At 42.2% G+C, this 22,488-nt stretch overlaps 1 protein-coding gene across 1 annotated transcript in view; it reads right to left on the bottom strand.

Moving 5' to 3' along the window:
* Window positions 1-22,215, bottom strand: part of LOC123735924 (neuronal acetylcholine receptor subunit alpha-7) — a 36,394-nt gene extending 14,179 nt beyond the window's left edge. The window contains exons 1-3 of the mRNA XM_082978582.1: window positions 21,991-22,215; window positions 12,413-12,457; window positions 9,020-9,129 (exon numbers count right to left, since the gene is read on the bottom strand). Coding sequence (XP_082834708.1) covers window positions 9,020-9,129; window positions 12,413-12,457; window positions 21,991-22,200 — 365 coding nt within the window. The 5' untranslated portion in view covers window positions 22,201-22,215. The remainder of the gene's footprint in view (window positions 1-9,019; window positions 9,130-12,412; window positions 12,458-21,990) is intronic.
* Window positions 22,216-22,488: the final 273 nt, after the last annotated feature.

Here is a 22,488-nt window from a genome sequence, read left to right as displayed (position 1 = left end):
GAAGAGACACAGATTAATGATCTGATAGATGTTGTATGGAGGGTAACTAAGTCTGTTGTCATGGAGATAGAAAGAAAGAGAGAGAAGAGTGAGAAGAGAGAGAAGAGAGATAGAGAAAAAAGAGAGGAGAGAGAGGAGAGAGAGAGATAGAGAGGAGAGAGAGAAGAGAGAGAGATAGAGAGGAGAGAGAGAAGAGAGAGAGATAGAGAAAAAAGAGAGGAGAGAGAGAAGAGAGAGAAAGAAGAGAGAGAGAGGAGAGAGAGAAGAGAGAGATAGAGAGATAGAGAAGAGAGAGACAGAGAGAGATAGAAGAGAGAGAGAAAGAAGAGAGGACAGAGAAGAGAGAAAGATGGAAGGAGAGAGAGAGAGAAAGATGGAAGGAGAGAGAGAAACAGAGAGAGGAGGAGAGAGATATATATCTTAGAGGGCTCAGTACTGAGCTAGACAGACAGTGTGTATATTATTGATCCGGTCCTCCTTCATAAAGGGTTTCATCAGAGGTGGCTCAGCGTGTGGTGGGACTGGCATCAGAAACACTACCATCAAACTGTGATCCATCAGAAATACATCAGAACAAACACCATATATCACAGATATTACAGCCTAGACTAACCCCCCACATCCCTGTTCACCCCCCGCATCCCTCCTCACCCCCCCTGCATCCCTGCTCATCCCATCCTTACTCCCCAGATATATATTAAAACATTTTTGGGGGAAAAGAGTGATTGATTGGATAAAATTGGCTTTTGACCTTCACTGGTAAATATTGCTTCTACAGATCAGATCCTACCTTAAGTGCCTAGAGGGTAGGATTGAGAGATTGTTTCCCATTATGAGAGCCAATGAGTAATAAATGAAAGTGCTCATCTTCCCGAAAAAGATGACAATTCTCCTGATTCATGCAGATGTCCATTAGTCTGTTTAGAAATGATGAGTGGTTACGTGACTGATGCCACAAGAACAGGAAGTGGATTGGAAACAACCTACATTATTGGCTGACGCGTAACAAGCCCTTGCGCTAAATGCAGGCAAAAAAATGACTGTAACCAAACCCAAAAGAACACATCAGGATTTACATAATTTAATGTTGATTTTTCGCTGCATGTCCCTGTCATAATCGGATATGATAATTGTTCCATTTGTTCAGAGGAAGCTGCAGGCATGGTTGTTAGGATTCGTCCAAACATCGCCAATCTCCCATATGGCACCATATTCCCTAAAGAGTGCACTACTTTTGACCCATGGGCCCTGGTGAAAAGTAGTACACTGAACAGGAAATAGAGGGTCGTTTAGAACACTCTGATAATCACCCGGTCCATTGTCCAAGAACAAAGGTTTCTAAAGTAGCAGCGGTGTAGAGGCCTGCTGAATACAAATGACTAATGCTGGTTAGGAAGTTATAAATCATTTTTATTTATTTATGGTTTTCTTGTTCTTCAAACCATCCATCCACACTGTTGTAGGCTTGTACCTTGTACAGTGTTTCTCTGTTTTAATCAACATTTAGTAATTTAATGAATTGATTCATGTTTTTTTAAACTACATAATCCAACTAGAACATGTAGGTGTATGACTATGAATCAATAATCATATTAAACAAGACATATGATTCACATTAATATGACAGAAGTTGTTTCACAAAGGTCAACAAGGTGCCTGGGGGGTAATGGTGTAACACACCTCAAAAAGGAAGTAAGCTCAAATTAAACATAATGTTTATCCTTTTTATACATGAGTATTTGTGTGTCACACGTCATAAGGAAAGCATTGTATTGGGTTTCAGACAGACAAAAGGGAATACATGTACAGAATACAAACACTTTATTCCTTCAATATCACAGCTTTCTCCTTCAGGTAGAAGCTCCTATTCTACTCTCTACACTGCTTATAGAAATGTCCTCTCAAAACACTGTGTAGACAATGTGTGTGTGTGTGTGTGTGTGTGTGTGTGTGTGTGTGTGTGTGTGTGTGTGTGTGTGTGTGTGTGTGTGTGTGTGTGTGTGTGTGTGTGTGTGTGTGTGCTGTTTCATCCTGTGAAAACACAACAGATAGAAACACAATGACTGGTTTTCAGAATCTAGGTCTCAGAGAACTCTCAGGAGGGAAAGGGATATATTCTCAGATTGATGTCTTGTGTCACGACAGAGAGTCCGATAGGTTCATATGACGGGTACACTGAAGTCACCATGGTATTGTATATGAAGACAGCAGGCTTACAGCTCTACATTACTCAGGGAAGTCACCATTGCAAGTTGAGAGCAGAAATGGAAATATCTTAGCTACTTCCCTCAGGGATGTTTTATTTATGTCATACGTCTCACCTTCTCACTCTCTTGTATGTGAGGAAAGGATCAGGTAGAACGATTACAGGGAAAGATATAGATCATCTGCAGGAACTGACCTTTCCTACATATCTAACTTCCTGTTCCTCTTCCTGTTTGTGTTCCTTCCTTCTTTCTCTCTTCATTCTTTTTCCTTCTTTCCCATCTGTAAATCTTCAGCTCCCGCCATCTATTCTTTGTCCAGGACTATAATGTTAGTGATCGCTGATCCTGACCATCACCTGCTTAACGTTCCGTATCATCCTATTAGACACACACACACACACACACACACACACACACACACACACACACACACACACACACACACACACACACACACACACACACACACACACACACACACACACACACACACACACACACACACACACCACTCAAACACACAGACACGCGCTCACACAAACACACATACGCTCACACACACACACCACACAAACACATGCTCACACACACACACCCCCACACGCCACCTCATAAAGAACACCTCCATCACCTTAAACAACGTAGCACATACAACATATGACACCAATCAACTTCAACACCATGTTATCTTGTTGTCCGTACTCCATTACAAGTAGGGAGTGAGTCAGTGAGTCAGTGAGTGAGTGAGTGAGTGAGTGAGTGAGTGAGTGAGTGAGTGAGTGAGTGAGTGAGTGAGTGAGTGAGTGAGTGAGTGAGTGAGTGAGTGAGTGAGTGAGTGAGTGAGTGAGTGAGTGGGTTATCAATGCATTGACATCATCATCTTCTCTCTTGTTATAATGCCTCTTTCATCCACTGACAATTAAAATTACCAGCAGAAATTACACTCCGAGTTCGGAACGGCTTTTAACGTCAACTGTAATGACGCTGTTAAAATGTGCTCCTGGGTCGGAGTGAGGCATGGAGACAAATGGTTCTGTAGTGGGTGTTTTTAGTACATGGTTCTCCCCGTTGTGTACTGGGCTTTTATTGGTTCAAATAGAAAGGCCAGACATTCTGTGTTGTTTCTTCTCCTTCAGAGTCATAACCCTGATCCATTGGAATGAGTTACTTTTTGTCCGTCACATACTGTACAAACTATTCTGGAGTAATACTACAATACGGGAATACGGCACGGTTGGAACATTTCTAAAGCTGTGACAACAACCCTCTTAATAACTTCCTGGCTACATAAAAATGTGACATATCTCATTTCAAAGCAAGTGTAGCCCATCTGAAAATATGTTCCTGAATTTTAATTGTGAGTCACGCCTTCTCTTCTCTTAAACGTAATTGGAGTTTTCATCTGCAGCTCGTCCCATAATGGTTGGAGCACCATCTTCTCCCCTCCATATTCTGTCCATTTCCCTGGATAAATAAGGCAACAGAAATCTGTTTTCTCAAAGCAAGTTTAGCCTTAATCTGGAAGCCTGTTCCAGAGGTCCTGAGGCAATGAGGTTTAGCTCTCAGGGATGCAAACACAAGTGGACAGTTTTCACAGGCTGTCCTGCTGAATCTGGGTCGAGAGCTTCAAGTTCCTCGGTGTCCAAATCCCTAAGGACTTAAAATAGTGTGACAGCACCTCTTCCCCCTCAGGAGATTGAAAAGGTTTGACATGGGCTCTCAGATCCTCAAAAAGTTCTACAGCTGTTCCACTGAGAGCATATTGACTGGCTTCATCACTGCTTGGTATGGTAATAGCACCACCTTCAATCGCATGGCGCTACAGAGGGGGGTGCGGACAGCCCAGTACATCACTGGGGCGGAGCTCCCTGCCATCCAGGACCCCCTGCCATCCAAGACCCCCTGCCATCCAGTCTCTATGCACACTCACAGGGCCCTACACACACACACACAATAATTTGCTCACATACATTTATACTGACTACACAACCACTCACATACAAGCTGCTGCTAATGTATTTATCTAATATCCTGTTGCCTAGTCACCTTACCCCTATATCTACCTCCATCACTCCAGTATCCCTGACACCTTACCCCTATACATATGTACCTCCATCACTCCACTATCCCTGTCACCTTACCCCTATACATATCTACCTCCATCACTCCAGTATCCCTGTCACCTTACCCCTATACATATCTACCTCCATCACTCCAGTATCCCTGTTCTCTTACCCCTATACATATCTACCTCCATCACTCCAGTATCCCTGTCACCTTACCCCTATACATATGTACCTCCATCACTCCACTATCCCTGTCACCTTACCCCTATACATATCTACCTCCATCACTCCAGTATCCCTGTCACCTTACCCCTATACATATGTACCTCCATCACTCCAGTATCCCTGTCACCTTACCCCTATACATATCTACCTCCATCACTCCACTATCCCTGTCACCTTACTCCTATACATATCTACCTCCATCACTCCAGTATCCCTGTCACCTTACCCCTATACATATCTACCTCCATCACTCCAGTATCCCTGTCACCTTACCCCTATACATATCTACCTCCATCACTCCAGTATCCCTGTCACCTTACCCCTATACATATCTACCTCCATCACTCCAGTATCCCTGTCACCTTACCCCTATACATATCTACCTCCATCACTCCAGTATCCCCTTACCCCTATACATATCTACCTCCATCACTCCAGTATCCCTGTCACCTTACCCCTATACATATCTACCTCCATCACTCCAGTATCCCTGTCTCCTTACCCCTATACATATCTACCTCCATCACTCCAGTATCCCTGTCATCTTACCCCTATACATATCTACCTCCATCACTCCAGTATCCCTGTCTCCTTACCCCTATACATATCTACCTCCATCACTCCAGTATCCCTGTCTCCTTACCCCTATACATATCTACCTCCATCACTCCAGTATCCCAGTCTCCTTACCCCTATACATATCTACCTCCATCACTCCAGTATCCCCTTACCCCTATACATATCTACCTCCATCACTCCAGTATCCCTGTCACCTTACCCCTATACATATCTACCTCCATCACTCCAGTATCCCTGTCTCCTTACCCCTATACATATCTACCTCCATCACTCCAGTATCCCTGTCACCTTACCTCTATACATATCTACCTCCATCACTCCAGTATCCCCTTACCCCTATACATATCTACCTCCATCACTCCAATATCCCTGTCACCTTACCCCTATACACATCTACCTCCATCACTCCAGGATCCCTGTCACCTTACCCCTATACATATCTACCTCCATCACTCCAATATCCCTGTCCCCTTACCCCTATACACATCTACCTCCATCACTCCAGTATCCCTGTCACCTTACCCCTATACATATCTACCTCCATCACCCCAGTGTCCCTGTCACCTTACCCCTATACATATCTACCTCCATCACTCCAATATCCCTGTCCTCTTACCCCTATACATATCTACCTCCATCACTCCAGTGTCCCTGTCACCTTACCCCTATACATATCTACCTCTATCACTCCAGTATCCCCTTACCCCTATACATATCTACCTCCATCACTCCAATATCCCTGTCCCCTTACCCCTATACAGATCTACCTCCATCACTCCAGTATCCCCTTACCCCTATACATATCTACCTCCATCACTCCAGTATCTCCTTACCCCTATACATATCTACCTCCATCACTCCAGTATCCCTGTCACCTTACCCCTATACATATCTACCTCCATCACTCCAGTGTCCCTGTCACCTTACCTCTATACATATCTACCTCCATCACTCCAGTATCCCTGTCACCTTACCCCTATACATATCTACCTCCATCACTCCAGTATCCCCTTACCCCTATACATATGTACCTCCATCACTCCAGTATCTCTGTCACCTTACCCCTATACATATCTACCTCCATCACTCCAGTATCCCTGTCTCCTTACCTCTATACATATCTACCTCCATCACTCCAGTATCCCCTTACCCCTATACATATCTACCTCCATCACTCCAGTATCCCTGTCACCTTACCCCTATACATATCTACCTCCATCACTCCAGGATCCCTGTCACCTTACCCCTATACACATCTACCTCCATCACTCCAGGATCCCTGTCACCTTACCCCTATACATATCTACCTCCATCACTCCAGTATCCCCTTACCCCTATACATATCTACCTCCATCACTCCAATATCCCTGTCACCTTACCCCTATACACATCTACCTCCATCACTCCAGGATCCCTGTCACCTTACCCCTATACACATCTACCTCCATCACTCCAGTATCCCTGTCTCCTTACCCCTATACATATCTACCTCCATCACTCCAGTATCCCCTTACCCCTATACATATCTACCTCTATCACTCCAGTATCCCCTTACCCCTATACATATCTACCTCCATCACTCCAATATCCCTGTCCCCTTACCCCTATACATATCTACCTCCATCACTCCAGTGTCCCTGTCACCTTACCTCTATACATATCTACCTCCATCACTCCAGTATCCCTGTCTCCTTACCCCTATACATATCTACCTCCATCACTCCAGTGTCCCTGCACATTGTAAATATGGTACTGGAACTGACCCTGTATATAGTGTGCTTACTTACTATATTATGTTCTTCTTGTGTGTTTTTGTTCTACATTGTTATTTTTAGTACTACATTGTTATTGATTACTACATTGTTATTTACTACTACATTGTTATTTACTACTACATTGTTATTCATTACTACATTGTTATTCATTACTACATTGTTATTGATTACTACATTTATATTGATTACTACATTGTTATTGATTACTACATTGTTATTTACTACTACATTGTTATTTACTACTACATTGTTATTCATTACTACATTGTTATTTACTACTACATTGTTATTTACTACTACATTGTTATTCATTACTACATTGTTATTGATTACTACATTGTTATTCATTACTACATTGTTATTTACTACTACATTGTTATTTACTACTACATTGTTATTGATTACTACATTGTTATTGATTACTACATTGTTATTGATTACTACATTTATATTGATTACTACATTGTTATTGATTACTACATTGTTATTGATTACTACATTGTTATTGATTACTATATTGTTATTGATTACTACATTGTTATTGATTACTATATTGTTATTGATTACTACATTGTTATTGATTACTACATTGTTATTCATTACTACATTGTTATTGATTACTACATTGTTATTCATTACTACATTGTTATTGATTACTACATTGTTATTGATTACTACATTGTTATTGATTACTATATTGTTATTGATTACTACATTGTTATTGATTACTATATTGTTATTGATTACTATATTGTTATTCATTACTATATTGTTATTGATTACTACATTGTTGGGGTTAGAGCTGCAAGAAAGGCATTTCACTGTACTTGTGCATGTGACATTAAACCTTGAAACTTGACACTGTCAGCTACCTCAGAGGTCCCAGGTTCCCTGGCTGGTTCCTTCAACCCAACCCAGTCTGACAGCTCAACACATCCTGTCCCCTTGACACACGCATATCCTGTCCCCTAGACACGTCTCAAACAGACTGTGGGTATTGTTGTCTTCTTCTACCCTGTCACAGTCGGTAACCGCCAGGTGACATGTTCCCAGACGTCAGTATGATTCCCGTTCCGGCGTCAGACAGCCAGCAACCTCAGTAGACTAGCCCATGTTTCAGCATTAAAACGGCGTTGTTTGAAATGTACCATATCACCAAAATATTTTTTTGGGGGGGGTCTATCCCTTATGCTATATCAGTATTGTATGAAATCTACCATACCATCAACATCCATGTCTATCTACGAACTGTATCAGTTATTAACGAGGTCCGGCACCATTGAGAGCAGGCGGGGGCAGAGTTACGATTCATGGTTCATTGAAAAAACAAAATGGCTGACGTCACCATCTCTAAGGCAATGTGGGAGTGGTTCTGCTAGAGCGCTCCCTGAATCAGTGAGCTGTACAGAACCATATTACCTCTCCATTTATCTCCATGGACTGGATCCTGCTACTGACAACACAGGGGCATACGGGGAGAGGAGAGAGAGAGGCTACAAGCCAGGTTAGATGTTTGCAGAGACTATAGTTTGGTGAGTATGTCAGAAAAAAGTGAAAAAGACAAGTAAAATCAATCGAAGGATACAAACATCAATTTATGAGTAGATGCACTGTTTCAGCTGTTACATTTTTTGTCTCCTTTTCTGTTTTGAAAACAATATTATGTAAACTTTCAGTGGAAGTGGAATCCCTTGGTAATTCTATCAATGTACACAAACACTGATTTCGTCATCCAGCTCCTTCCTACATATTACCCATCATGGCAATGGGCCACAGATGCAAAACCTCATGGGTATTGTGGTTTATTTATGTCCTGCAGGCAATCAATTCGTATTCATTTCATTAGTCCACGCTCTGACCAAGGGTGAAATCAAACCACAGGGGAGATGTCTGTCTACAAATGGGTTACTTATTGGACTAAAGTGTATCAATTCAACTCCTCTAGGAGAACATTAAACACCACTAGCCTGCTACTGCTAACGTAACGTAGCAGGAGTCCCCACTTCCGTTTTTCAGGGGAAATGGAAGTTACGGTGGAAAATACTGTATCCCTGAAATCCAGAAACATCTGCTTACTTCCCACGCCGCTAAGGGTAACAGTAACATTAGCCATTCATACATCATAGCTCTATGCTTATTGGTTGAGACCGTGGCAGTGAGGGCCTACCTGTTGTAGAGGAGGATATCAGGAACCCAGATCTGATTGGAGGGGAAACGAAGGTTCTGAACACCTGGGTAGTTCTCTGGGTTCCAGGAGAGGTAAGTATCTGTCCAGTGCTAGGAGAGGAGAGAAGAGAAGAAAAGAGAAGAGTTTTTACATTGACAATTCAAAAATATACTGATCCATTCACAGGCCTTCTGTACTGTATGTAAAACACATTAGGCCACGTGACAGTTCTGCAAACAGCTTCAAAACACTTTCAATCAAACACAGACAATCAAATAGAACAGCCATCCTTGCTCCCAATAAGTGGTCCCTATGTCTGTGCCCTTGGCCAGCAGTGGCAGGAGGTTGGGTCATGTTTTGGGCTGTGACTCAACCTTCTAATCTATCCGTTAGGCCATGAGAGTCACGCCAACTCCACCGTATAGAAGCACATAAAAGTACTTGAAAAAGAGACTGTGTGCATTTCAAATCCTTTACGTACATGACTGAACTGAATGATGTGTAATGCGCTGTGAGAGTGTCTGTGTGTCCTCAGATGTTTTAGCCATAGGTGTGTTCCCTAACGCACAGAGGGAGTCCATCTACTGATGTGGCTACTGATACTCACTGCCAGTACATTGGACACACACACACACACACGTTAACATCGGTGTGTGCTTGCCTGCGTGCGCGCACATTTATTTTGTGTGTGTGTGTTTGTGTGTGTGTGTGTGTGTGTGTGTGTGTGTGTGTGTGTGTGTGTGTGTGTGTGTGTGTGTGTGTGTGTGTGTGTGTGTGTGTGTGTGTGTGTGTGTGTGTGTGTGTGTGTGTGTGTGTGTGTGTGTGTGTGTGTGTGTGTTTATATGAGTATGTGTACACTTCATGGCATGCCAACATCATGTCACCTCCGCTAGACTTCCCTGACAAACAGTGTTATTTATGGAGCTAATCTCTCCACTAGTCGTCTTCCCTGAACAAACATGGCTTTTATAGTCCTGTTCTTTACTCTCTCTGTCTTTCATGTTCAAGCTTTGTAGTGCTGGTAAAATAGATCAAAGAGAAACACTAGGCTACATCAGGACATCACTAAACACAGTTTATATCAAGATAACATCAGGCTACATCAGGACATCTCTAAACACAGTTTATATCAAGATAACATCAGGCTACATCAGGACATCTGCTAAACACAGTTTATATCAAGATAACATCAGGCTACATCAGGACATCTCTAAACACAGTTTATATCAAGATAACATCAGGCTACATCAGGACATCTCTAAACACAGTTTATATCAAGATAACATCAGGCTACATCAGGACATCTCTAAACACAGTTTATATCAAGATAACATCAGGCTACATCAGGACATCACTAAACACAGTTTATATCAAGATAACATCAGGCTACATCAGGACATCTCTAAACACAGTTTATATCAAGATAACATCAGGCTACATCAGGACATCTTAAACACAGTTTATATCAAGATAACATCAGGCTACATCAGGACATCTCTAAACACAGTTTATATCAAGATAACATCAGGCTACATCAGGACATCACTAAACACAGTTTATATCAAGATAACATCAGGCTACATCAGGACATCTCTAAACACAGTTTATATCAAGATAACATCAGGACATCTCTAAACACAGTTTATATCAAGATAACATCAGGACATCACTAAACACAGTTTATATCAAGATAACATCAGGCTACATCACTAAACACAGTTTATATCAAGATAACATCAGGCTACATCAGGACATCTCTAAACACAGTTTATATCAAGATAACATCAGGACATCACTAAACACAGTTTATATCAAGATAACATCAGGCTACATCAGGACATCTCTAAACACAGTTTATATCAAGATAACATCAGGCTACATCACTAAACACAGTTTATATCAAGATAACATCAGGCTACATCAGGACATCTCTAAACACAGTTTATATCAAGATAACATCAGGCTACATCAGGACATCTCTAAACACAGTTTATATCAAGATAACATCAGGCTACATCAGGACATCTCTAAACACAGTTTATATCAAGATAACATCAGGCTACATCAGGACATCACTAAACACAGTTTATATCAAGATAACATCAGGCTACATCAGGACATCTACTAAACACAGTTTATATCAAGATAACATCAGGCTACATCAGGACATCACTAAACACAGTTTATATCAAGATAACATCAGGCTACATCAGGACATCACTAAACACAGTTTATATCAAGAGAACATCAGGCTACATCAACTACTCCTGGAGGTAAAGACTTCCTAAAGTACCCCTTTTTTTCTGTTAATGTAACTCTTGACCTGATGCGTCTGCAAAAAAAATGTCTCCCCTGGCCCATTAGCAGAGAAGGGACTCCTGTATTAAGGCCAACACTTGCATAATTTATTGATGAAAACCCCCCCGCTATCAGCCAGTCAGAGCCTGTTCACCTTGAGTGAAACTGACAGGTCAGATAAAGTCACAGGACAGTGGATTGTGGCCAGCGGAGGCTGCTGAGGGGAGGACGACTAATAAGAATGGCTGGAAAGGAGCTAATGGAATGGTATTAAACACCTGGAACCCATGTCTTTGATGTATTTGATACCATTCCACTTATTCAGCTCCAGCCGTTACCAAGAGCCCGCCCTCCCCAATTAAGCTCCCACCAACCGTAAGTTGTGGCCTCATTTACAGGCTACCCTGAATGGACATCGCCATGGAGACGCAGGGCGGGAGAAATGAAACATTCTATCCAACCTCCAGCCATTGTGTCACTACCATCTGATAGATAATGTATGTTCCCATGTTTTGACCCATCCATCCCCCTGATGTAGGACCTGATGGACTGTCTGTTGGCTCCTATGTTTCCAACAGTAATAGAAGATGTAGGAGACGTCCCAAAATGGCACCCTGTTCCCTACATAGTGCTTTACTTTCCACCAGAGCCCTACCCTATATTGGGAATCGGGTGCCATTTGGGATGGAGATTTAATATTCAAAATGCTTCTTGCTGAATTCTGGCCCCAAACCTGAAGCCAAACAGCTGGGACATTTTGTCATTCAGCAGTGGCTCACTAAGTCAATCAGAGATCTGAACTCTAGTCCATTATCTGGTCTGTGTTTGCATCAGCCAGTCTCAGTGGGGGGAAACCTAGAAACCAATAAAAATGGTGAGATTTTAATTGAACATTTCATATCCCTCTCTCATTGCAAGGACTTGGGTATGAACATCTGTTGGGAAGGGAGATCATTTAACGCCCACTGCAAGATACAAACACCAGCTTCAGCAAGCAACTGAAACAAACAAAATGGCTATTATATTGCAAATGAGGGTCAGACACACAGAACTAGTCTCACACACACAAGGTAAAAGGTAGAAGTTCAGTCTTACCAGCTGCAGCCAGGCGTTGGTCATCAGAACCTGGTTCTTCTCATCCTGGAGAAGAAAAGGAGAAAAAGAAAGAGGAAATGTCTTCAGAGCAGAGTACAGGTGTTTAGAATATCTTCGTTAGAATATCTCTGTTATAATAAGACAGTAGAGGTGTTTCAATACATCTCTGTTATGATAATACTCCACTCTGGGTGAGTTCTGGAGACTACTGTATCTAATACAGACTGTAGAGTTCTGGAGACTACTGTATCTAATACAGACTGTAGAGTTCTGGAGACTACTGTATATAATACAGACTGTAGAGTTCTGGAGACTACTGTATATAATACAGACTGTAGAGTTCTGGAGACTACTGTATATAATACAGACTGTAGAGTTCTGGAGACTACTGTATCTAATACAGACTGTAGAGTTCTGGAGACTACTGTATCTAATACAGACTGTAGAGTTCTGGAGACTACTGTATCTAATACAGACTGTAGAGTTCTGGAGACTACTGTATCTAATACAGACTGTTGAGTTCTGGAGACTACTGTATCTAATACAGACTGTAGAGTTCTGGAGACTACTGTATCTAATACAGACTGTAGAGTTCTGGAGACTACTGTATCTAATACAGACTGTAGAGTTCTGGAGACTACTGTATCTAATACAGACTGTAGACTTCTGGAGACTACTGTATCTAATACAGACTGTAGACTTCTGGAGACTACTGTATCTAATACAGACTGTAGAGTTCTGGAGACTAACGGATGACTAAACTAAAGAAAACTAAACCGCTGAGGGGGATTTTGGCTCTGGTCTGAGTATCAAAACGCTTGCAGTTAAAATGTGTTTTAAGATGGACGGCAGCCATCTTGGCAGGGCACAGTTGTAACATTTGGTCTGTTTTTGTTCCGGAACGGCTTCCAGGAACGATGATGGAGGGAGGGAGGAGAAGAAGAGAGGGGACAGCAAAGGATGGACATTTAAGTTGGATAAGACAGACAGACAGACAGACAGACAGACAGACAGACAGACAGACAGACAGACAGACAGACAGACAGACAGACAGACAGACAGACAGACAGACAGACAGACAGACAGACAGACAGACAGACAGACAGACAGACAGACAGACAGAGAGAGACAGAGAGACGAGAGAGAGAGAGAGAGAGAGAGAGAGAGAGAGAGAGAGACAGCTGATCCCCTATCCCCTGTTCTACAGGATGACTACAAACCAAACATCAGCCAGGGGAGAAAAGTTTGGTTGTTCTCTTTCGTCTTGAGGGTGAATCTCAGCATTAGTGGGCTAAGAGGATAGTATTTAAAACAGACTTAATACTATGCTATACTGAGTGAATGTAGTGGGCTGAGAAGGTAGTATTTAAAACAGACTCAATACTATGCTATACTGAGTGAATGTAGTGGGCTGAGAAGGTAGTATTTAAAACAGACTCAATACTATGCTATACTGAGTGAACGTAGTGGGCTGAGAAGGTAGTATTTAAAACAGACTCAATGCTACACGGTACATCAAGCTAATACAGGGGAACATGATTTAACTTGACACATGTAGCAGTCACCAAATTACAGTAAAACACTACCATGAAACGAGTGAAGACATGAACAAACATTCCAGCACATTGTAGCAAAAAAACACTATATTTGTAGAAGTATACAATGTTTATTTACCACCTCCTGAATGATCCCCATCAGTATTGAGAATGTCTCTGAGCTACTGAACTGGACATTTAAAACTCTTTCCCTTTAGCAGAAGATCAGTATGTCAGTGGATATGAATCTGTCTTCATGACAGATAGTGGTGCTTGTTAATGACAATGCTACACTAAAGACAGGGAGCTCATTCGTAAGCAGAGAACGCACACTCGCGCGCACTAATTACACACTGGATGTAAATATCTAGGAGGTATGCTAATGGCAGAACTCTAGCAGCAGTGGTCATCCCACCTCAATATCTCTTCATGAGAGAGACCATACTTCAGAGATACACTAGATACACAATCTAAAGTGCTACAGATGCACATCGTAGTCAGTATCTACTGATACTGGCAAAAAAAAAACTAACTTCCACTCACTTAGACTCCCATTGACATCAACGTAAGACTAAGTGAAGTTAGTAAGTTGGAAGTTAGGAGTCACCCCGCTGTGTCACAAGCAGGCCGTCATCTGACACCCTGTCTGTGACGAAGAGTCTTTGAGATGCAGGTCTACAGTACTAACAGTAGAGTGAAGCTAGCAGGGTGGTCCTGACGTGACAGTCCACAGTCCCTCCCTCCCCCAGGCGATATCTCCCCCATCTCTCCGTCTCAGCTTAATGTCCTGTCCTCTCCTCTTCTGTCCTGACTCTAGTATTATTTAATCTCCCTCTCCATCTCTCCGTCTCAGCTTTATGTCCTGTTCTCTCCTCTTCTGTCCTGTCCAGCCTCTAGTATTATTTAATCTCCCTCTCCTCTCTCTATCTCTCTACTCATCTCTCCTCTCCCCCAGCTGTGCAGCAGCTTACCATGTAAGTCCATTCTCATCAACCAGACTCGTAAACACAATGTTCTTTCTCTGCTGTCTGCTACAACAGTTATCTTGGTTTTATTATCAATGTATTTCCCCCTACGTTGCACCTTACCGCTTTGTTTTGGTTGAGAAGAAACCCAATGGGATCGCTCTAACCTCCCCATCAGAGTGCTCTGATTGGATCAGGGTAAAGATTGACAGCACATACTATCCAATTAATGAGTGTAGGAAATTAAAACTGTGAAAACGTAATCCTCTGTAATATAAAATCCAATCACCGTTCACCTCACAAGCAACGACTACATGAAAATACTACAATTTAATACCTCACAAATAGCATATTTAATCTGGGAAACTCCAGGAACTACGCCTCCCATTTTCTCAGTTGGGAATACCAGGGAAAATCTACTACTCTATAACCTGCCTGTGGTTTATTCAATAATACACAGGAACTACACCTCCCATTACCTCAGTTGGGAATACCAGGGAAAATCTACTACTCTACAACCTGCCTGTGGTTTATTCAATAATACACCTACAAGGAAAATGGAAGCTGCAAAAAATGCAATCTAAAATGCAATCTATCCTTGTCACCTCAACAGCATGCTGAAAACACACTGACTTAATACTTTACAAATGGCACCCTATTCCCTATATAGTGCACTACTTTTGACCAGGGCCCATAGGGATCTTTCGGGAATAGGGTGCAAATTAGAGCACAGAATCAGGCTGTAATACCTCACATACAGCGAATGTCATCAGGGAAATCCAGGATTACCAGTCCCATCCCTGTTGGGAATCCCTGGGGATAAACTACAGCTTCCTGCCCTGATGTGGTATGTATTAAAGAACATCATGGACAACAACAAGACCAGAACTCTCTCTCTAGGACATCCAATCACATGACTAAAAGAACAATAGACATCCAATCACATGACTAAAAGAACAATAGACATCCAATCACATGACTAAAAGAACAATAGACATCCAATCACATGACTAAAAGAACAATAGACATCCAATCACATGACTAAAAGAACAATAGACATCCAATCACATGACTAAAAGAACAATAGACATCCAATCACATGACTAAAAGAACAATAGACATCCAATCACATGACTAAAAGAACAATAGACATCCAATCACACGACTAAAAGAACAATAGACATCCAATCACATGACTAAAAGAACAATAGACATCCAATCACATGACTAAAAGAACAATAGACATCCAATCACATGACTAAAAGAACAATAGACATCCAATCACATGACTAAAAGAACAATACATCCGACAAGCCCTGATTCTAAATATCTCTTCCTCCTTTTGTCCCTCTGTCTTCCTGTCCTTCCTCTCTCTCCTTAAATGAACAGATTGGTTATAAGGACTGTTTTGTCCCTCTGTCTTCCTGTCCTTCCTCTCTCTCCTTAAATGAACAGATTGGTTATAAGGACAGTTTTGTCCCTCTGTCTTCCTGTCCTTCCTCTCTCTCCTTAAATGAACAGATTGGTTATAAGGACAGTTTTGTCCCTCTGTCTTCCTGTACTTCCTCTCTCTCCTTAAATGAACAGATTGGTTATAAGGACAGTTTTGTCCCTCTGTCTTCCTGTCCTTCCTCTCTCTCCCTAAATGAACAGATTGGTTATAAGGACTGTTTTTTCCTAGAATGTGTGTGTATGTGTGTGTGTGTGTGTGTGTGTGTGTGTGTGTGTGTGTGTGTGTGTGTGTGTGTGTGTGTGTAAGTGTATAAGTGTGTGTATGCGTGTGTGTGAGCCAAAAAGTGAGTTTTGGGACAGAGGGCAATGGGTTGCTCTCTCTCTCTGTGTGTGTGTGTGTGTGTGTGTGTGTGTCAGACGGTGAGTGTTGTGACCTGTCCCACTTCCTCCAGATGGAGCCATGGTCCTACATTATTCACACACACACACACACACACACACACACACACACACACACACACACACACACACACACACACACACACCTCAACAACAAAAACAAAAGGCGAAATCAGCCCCACTCATAACTTCTCTACTGGTCATCTATAATGGAATGTAGAAATACACTACTATGATTAGAAAGTAGTGAAGCAACACCAGTGAGGACCAATCAAACTGGAGTTCAGGCCTCCACCAAGCTTTCAGAGTTTGCACTTTTGGGACTATTTCATTGCACCAGGCAAGCTCAATAAACTAATTTGCATTCTCTCTCTTTCACGCACACACACACACACGCACACGCGCGCACACGCACACACACATAAGTTTAGAGGTGGAGTGGAGCAGCAGCTGGCTCGGAGGCGCAGCCTGTGAACTGATTGAGAGGAAGCCACGCGTTCACAGTTTCACAGCTTCCCAGCCATACAGCCTATGAGCCCTCGCCATCTGGGGCCAGGCTGGGGCCGAGCGGAGCCGAGGACGAGCGACCATGTTTTATCTATGCAGTTTAGAGTGAGAGAGCTCACATAACATATTCAATATCATTACCAGAGTCTGAGGTTTCACTCATCTCCTGTTGAAATATAACCACATTGGAGGTTGTAAAACATCCACTGTTTTCCAATCCACTGTCGATAACATTGAAATGAACATTTCACCCTGGGAATTCTGGGAATATTCTGAAATATTCTGGGAATGTCGTGATAATATTCTGGGAATGTCATGGTAATATTCTGAGAATGTCATGGTAATATTCTGGCAATGTCGTGGTAATATTCTGGGAATGTCGTGGTAATATTCTGGGAATGTCATGGTAATATTCTGAGAATGTCATGGTAATATTCTGGCAATGTCGTGGTAATATTCTGGGAATGTCGTGGTAATATTCTGGGAATGTCGTGGTAATATTCTGGGAATGTCGTGGTAATATTCTGAGAATGTCGTGGTAATATTCTGAGAATGTTCAGGGTTGGTTTATCTCCCACCTCCACAGGGACCCAGGAGCATACAGTTACATGTTCTGAAAACACCAGACGCCATGTCCTGTCCTGATCACAGTGGAGCAGCATGGGAAATTAATACTACACAGGAGCCATACGTACCCTGCAACCTTAATGTTGCTCACACCATGCACTTATCCTGAGACAGCAGAGGAAACATGCCCTAAGATGTGTGACTGGCTGTCAGTGTTAGTTTTGTGGCTTTGCTAAGGTAAGAGTCAGGGCAAGAGGTTTGATATATGGTAGGTCAATAGAGATATGATAGGTTAAGAGAGATATGGTAGGTAAATAGAGATTATGGTAGGTCAACAGATATATGGTAGGTTAACAGATATACGGTAGGTCAATAGAGATATGGTGCATCACTAGAGATATGATAAGTTAATAGAGATATGGTAGGTAAATATAGATATGGTAGGTCAATAGGTTAGATATATAATAGGTCAATAGATATATGATAGGTCAATAGAGATATGGTAGGTCAATAGAGATATGGTAGGCCAATAGAGATATGGTAGGCCAATAGAGATATGGTAGGTCAATAGAGATATGGTAGGCCAATAGAGATATGGTTGGTCAATAGAGATATGGTAGGCCAATAGAGATATGGTTGGTCAATAGGTTACAGATATGGTAGGTCAATAGAGATATGGTAAGTCAATAGAGATATGGTAGGCCAATAGAGATATGGTAGGTCAATACTGTAGGTTACAGATATGGTAGGTCAACACTGTAGGTTACAGATATGGTAGGTCAATAGAGATATGGTAAGTCAATAGAGATATGGTAGGCCAATAGAGATATGGTAGGTCAATAGTGTAGGTTACAGATATGGTAGGTCAATAGAGATATGGTAGGCCAATAGAGATATGGTAGGCCAATAGAGATATGGTGGGCCAATAGAGATATGGTAGGTCAATAGTGTAGGTTACAGATATGGTAGGTCAATAGTGTAGGTTAGAGATATGGTAGGTCAATAATGTAGCTTACAGATATGGTAGATCAATAGTGTAGGTTACAGATATGGTAGGTCAATAGAGATATGGTAGACCAATAGAGATATGGTAGGCCAATAGAGATATGGTAGGTCAATAGTGTAGGTTACAGATATGGTAGGTCAATAATGTAGTTTACAGATATGGTAGGTCAATACTGTAGGTTACAGATATGGTAGGTCAATACTGTAGGTTACAGATATGGTAGGTCAATACTGTAGGTTACAGATATGGTAGGTCAATACTGTAGGTTACAGATATGGTAGGTCAATACTGTAGGTTACAGATATGGTAGGTCAATACTGTAGGTTACAGATATGGTAGGGCAATACTGTAGGTTACAGATATGGTAGGTCAATACTGTAGGTTACAGATATGGTAGGGCAATATTGTAGGTTACAGATATGGTAGGCCAATAGAGATATGGTAGGCCAATAGAGATATGGTAGGTCAATAGTGTAGGTTACAGATATGGTAGGTCAATAGTGTAGGTTACAGATATGGTAGGTCAATACTGTAGGTTACAGATATGGTAGGTCAATAATGTAGCTTACAGATATGGTAGGTCAATAGTGTAGGTTACAGATATGGTAGGTCAATAGAGATATGGTAGGTCAATAGTGTAGGTTACAGATATGGTAGGTCAATAATGTAGTTTACAGATATGGTAGGTCAATAATGTAGTTTACAGATATGGTAGGTCAATACTGTAGGTTACAGATATGGTAGGTCAATAATGTAGTTTACAGATATGGTAGGTCAATACTGTAGGTTACAGATATGGTAGGTCAATAATGTAGTTTACAGATATGGTAGGTCAATACTGTAGGTTACAGATATGGTAGGTCAATACTGTAGGTTACAGATATGGTAGGTCAATACTGTAGGTTACAGATATGGTAGGGCAATACTGTAGGTTACAGATATGGTAGGTCAATACTGTAGGTTACAGATATGATAGGGCAATACTGTAGGTTACAGATATGGTAGGTCAATACTGTAGGTTACAGATATGGTAGGTCAATACTGTAGGTTACAGATATGGTAGGTCAATACTGTAGGTTACAGATATGGTAGGGCAATACTGTAGGTTACAGATATGGTTGATCCATTGGTTAGACAGTCAGGAAAGATGGAGGAACTTACGATACAGCGGTTGTGTGTGCGTGTGTGCGTGCGTGCATGTGTGCGTGTGTGCGTGTGTGTAAGACACAAAAAGACAGCTGCTCTGACTGATGATCCTCCAGGAAACGTTTCTGTTGTTGTAACAGCCACCTGGAGAGACAGAGAGATGGAGAACCACTGAGGGGGTGAGAGAGAGGGAGGAGAGAGAAAGACAGAAAGGAAGCGGGAGAGAGAGAAAGAGATGCAAGTGAAAGAGACAGAGAGAGAAAGAAACAGAGGATGAGGGAGAACGAGAGAGAGAAGGTTAGGGGGAAAGGGGAGAGAGGAAGAGAGTGTGAGAGAGAACGTGTGAGAGAGAGAGAGAGGAAGAGAGAGGGAGAAAGTGAGAGAGAGAGAGAGAGAGAGACATGCTCAGTGAGCACAGCCTTGCCATTGAGAAGGGTAGACACAGGAAAACCTGGCTCCCTGTAGAGGAAAGGCTGTGCAACCACTGCACAACAGCAGAACCTGAGACGGAGCTGCATTTCCTGACAAAATGTCAAAAATATAAAACAATTACAGAGTGTCATTTCCCCAAATTTGAAACCCTTATTAGAGGTTTCAAAGACCTCTCTGATGAGGATAGGCTACCCGTCCTGTTGGGGGAGGACGCAGAGAGCTGTGGGTTGTCAGCGCACTACATTGCTGCCTGCCATAAGTTGAGGGACAGTGTCTGACAGACCAATAAACCTGCACATGTACTCTACTGTATGGCTATTGTTATTATTGAATGTATGGTTATTTTGACCCTCGGTTATTGTTGTTACTGTTGTCCCGTTGACAATTTGGATTCTTATTATTTTCATATTGTAAATATCCAAAGTAAGCTTTGGCAATATGTATATTATTACGTCATGCCAATAAAGCTAATTGAATTGGAATTGGAATTGAATTGAGAGAGAGAGAGGAAGAGAGAGGGAGAAAGTGAGAGAGAGAGAGAAAGTGAAGAGAATTGAGAAGAATGCAGAGCGAGCTGAAAAAGGTGAGAGGTTGAGAGAGCAAGAGAAAATATGTGAGGGGACAGGAAGAGAGGAGCAACACATCACACTCCAAGATTGAATTTTCGTGTTGGGAAAGCGAGTCAAGCCCTCTGGAGCAGCAAAATGAAAACAAGGATACACGGGGAGGGAGGGAGGGAGGGAGGGAGGGAGGGAGGGAGGGAGAGACGGACAGAGAAAGAGAGAGAGAGAAGGAGGGGATACAGTGAGGGCTGCGGGTTTCTAAGTAGATGAATAATATCATGGAGTATAATATACAGCTATGGATAAGCATGGGTCTGCATCAGAAGATACTGCAGAATAACATTAGGGAAGCATGAGTCTGCATCCAAATTTACTTCAACTCACTGACCCATCCAAAAAACAGACTGACAGACACACACACACACACACACACACACACACACACACACACACACACACACACACACACACACACACACACACACACACACACGGAGACACGTTTCCACACGTCTATGATCTGTAACAGTGTGAAGCCCAGTTCCACCAGTATACAGAGAGAGACTCACCACGTCTATGATCTGTAACAGTGTGAAGCCCAGTTCCACCAGTATACAGAGAGAGACTCACCACGTCTATGATCTGTAACAGTGTGAAGCCCAGTTCCACCAGTATACAGAGAGAGACTCACCACGTCTATGATCTGTAACAGTGTGAAGCCCAGTTCTACCAGTATACAGAGAGAGAGACTCACCACGTCTATGATCTGTAACAGTGTGAAGCCCAGTTCCACCAGTATACAGAGAGAGAGACTCACCACGTCTATGATCTGTAACAGTGTGAAGCCCAGTTCCACCAGTATACAGAGAGAGAGACTCACCACGTCTATGATCTGTAACAGTGTGAAGCCCAGTTCCACCAGTATACAGAGAGAGAGACTCACCACGTCTATGATCTGTAACAGTGTGAAGCCCAGTTCTACCAGTATACAGAGAGAGAGACTCACCACGTCTATGATCTGTAACAGTGTGAAGCCCAGTTCCACCAGTATAGGAGCTGAGTCGTTGAACACTGGTCTCTCCAGACGGTTATAGTTAGTCAACAGATCCTTGTACAGCTTCCGCTGGTACTGACCACCAACACAACCTGATGGACAAAGAGATGGAGAGAGAGGAAGAGAGAGATGGAGGGAGAGAGAGAGATTTAAATTGATCATCTAGAAAACCAACATAGAAACCATGAAGGACTAAAACAATCACAATTAACACCTTGTGGACCACACAGAGAGGAGAGAGAGAGGTAGAGAGTGAGAGGGGGAGGAAGAGAGAGAGAGGTAGAGAGGGAGAAAGAGAGAGAGGGAGAGAGGGAGAGAGAGAGGTAGAAAGGGAGAGGTAGAGAGAAAGAGAGAGGTAGAGAGAGAGAGGTAGAAAGGGAGAGAGAGAGAGAGAGAGAGAGAGAGAGAGGGAGAGAGGTTAGATGGAGAGAATAAAGAGAATTGAGAGTT

This window comes from Salmo salar, chromosome 08 (assembly GCF_965601325.2).
Source record: "Salmo salar chromosome 08, fSalSal1, whole genome shotgun sequence".
Taxonomy (NCBI): Eukaryota; Metazoa; Chordata; class Actinopteri; order Salmoniformes; family Salmonidae; genus Salmo; species Salmo salar.
The sequence above is the reverse complement of the archived record's forward strand: the minus strand, read 5'-3'. Positions and strand labels throughout refer to the sequence as shown.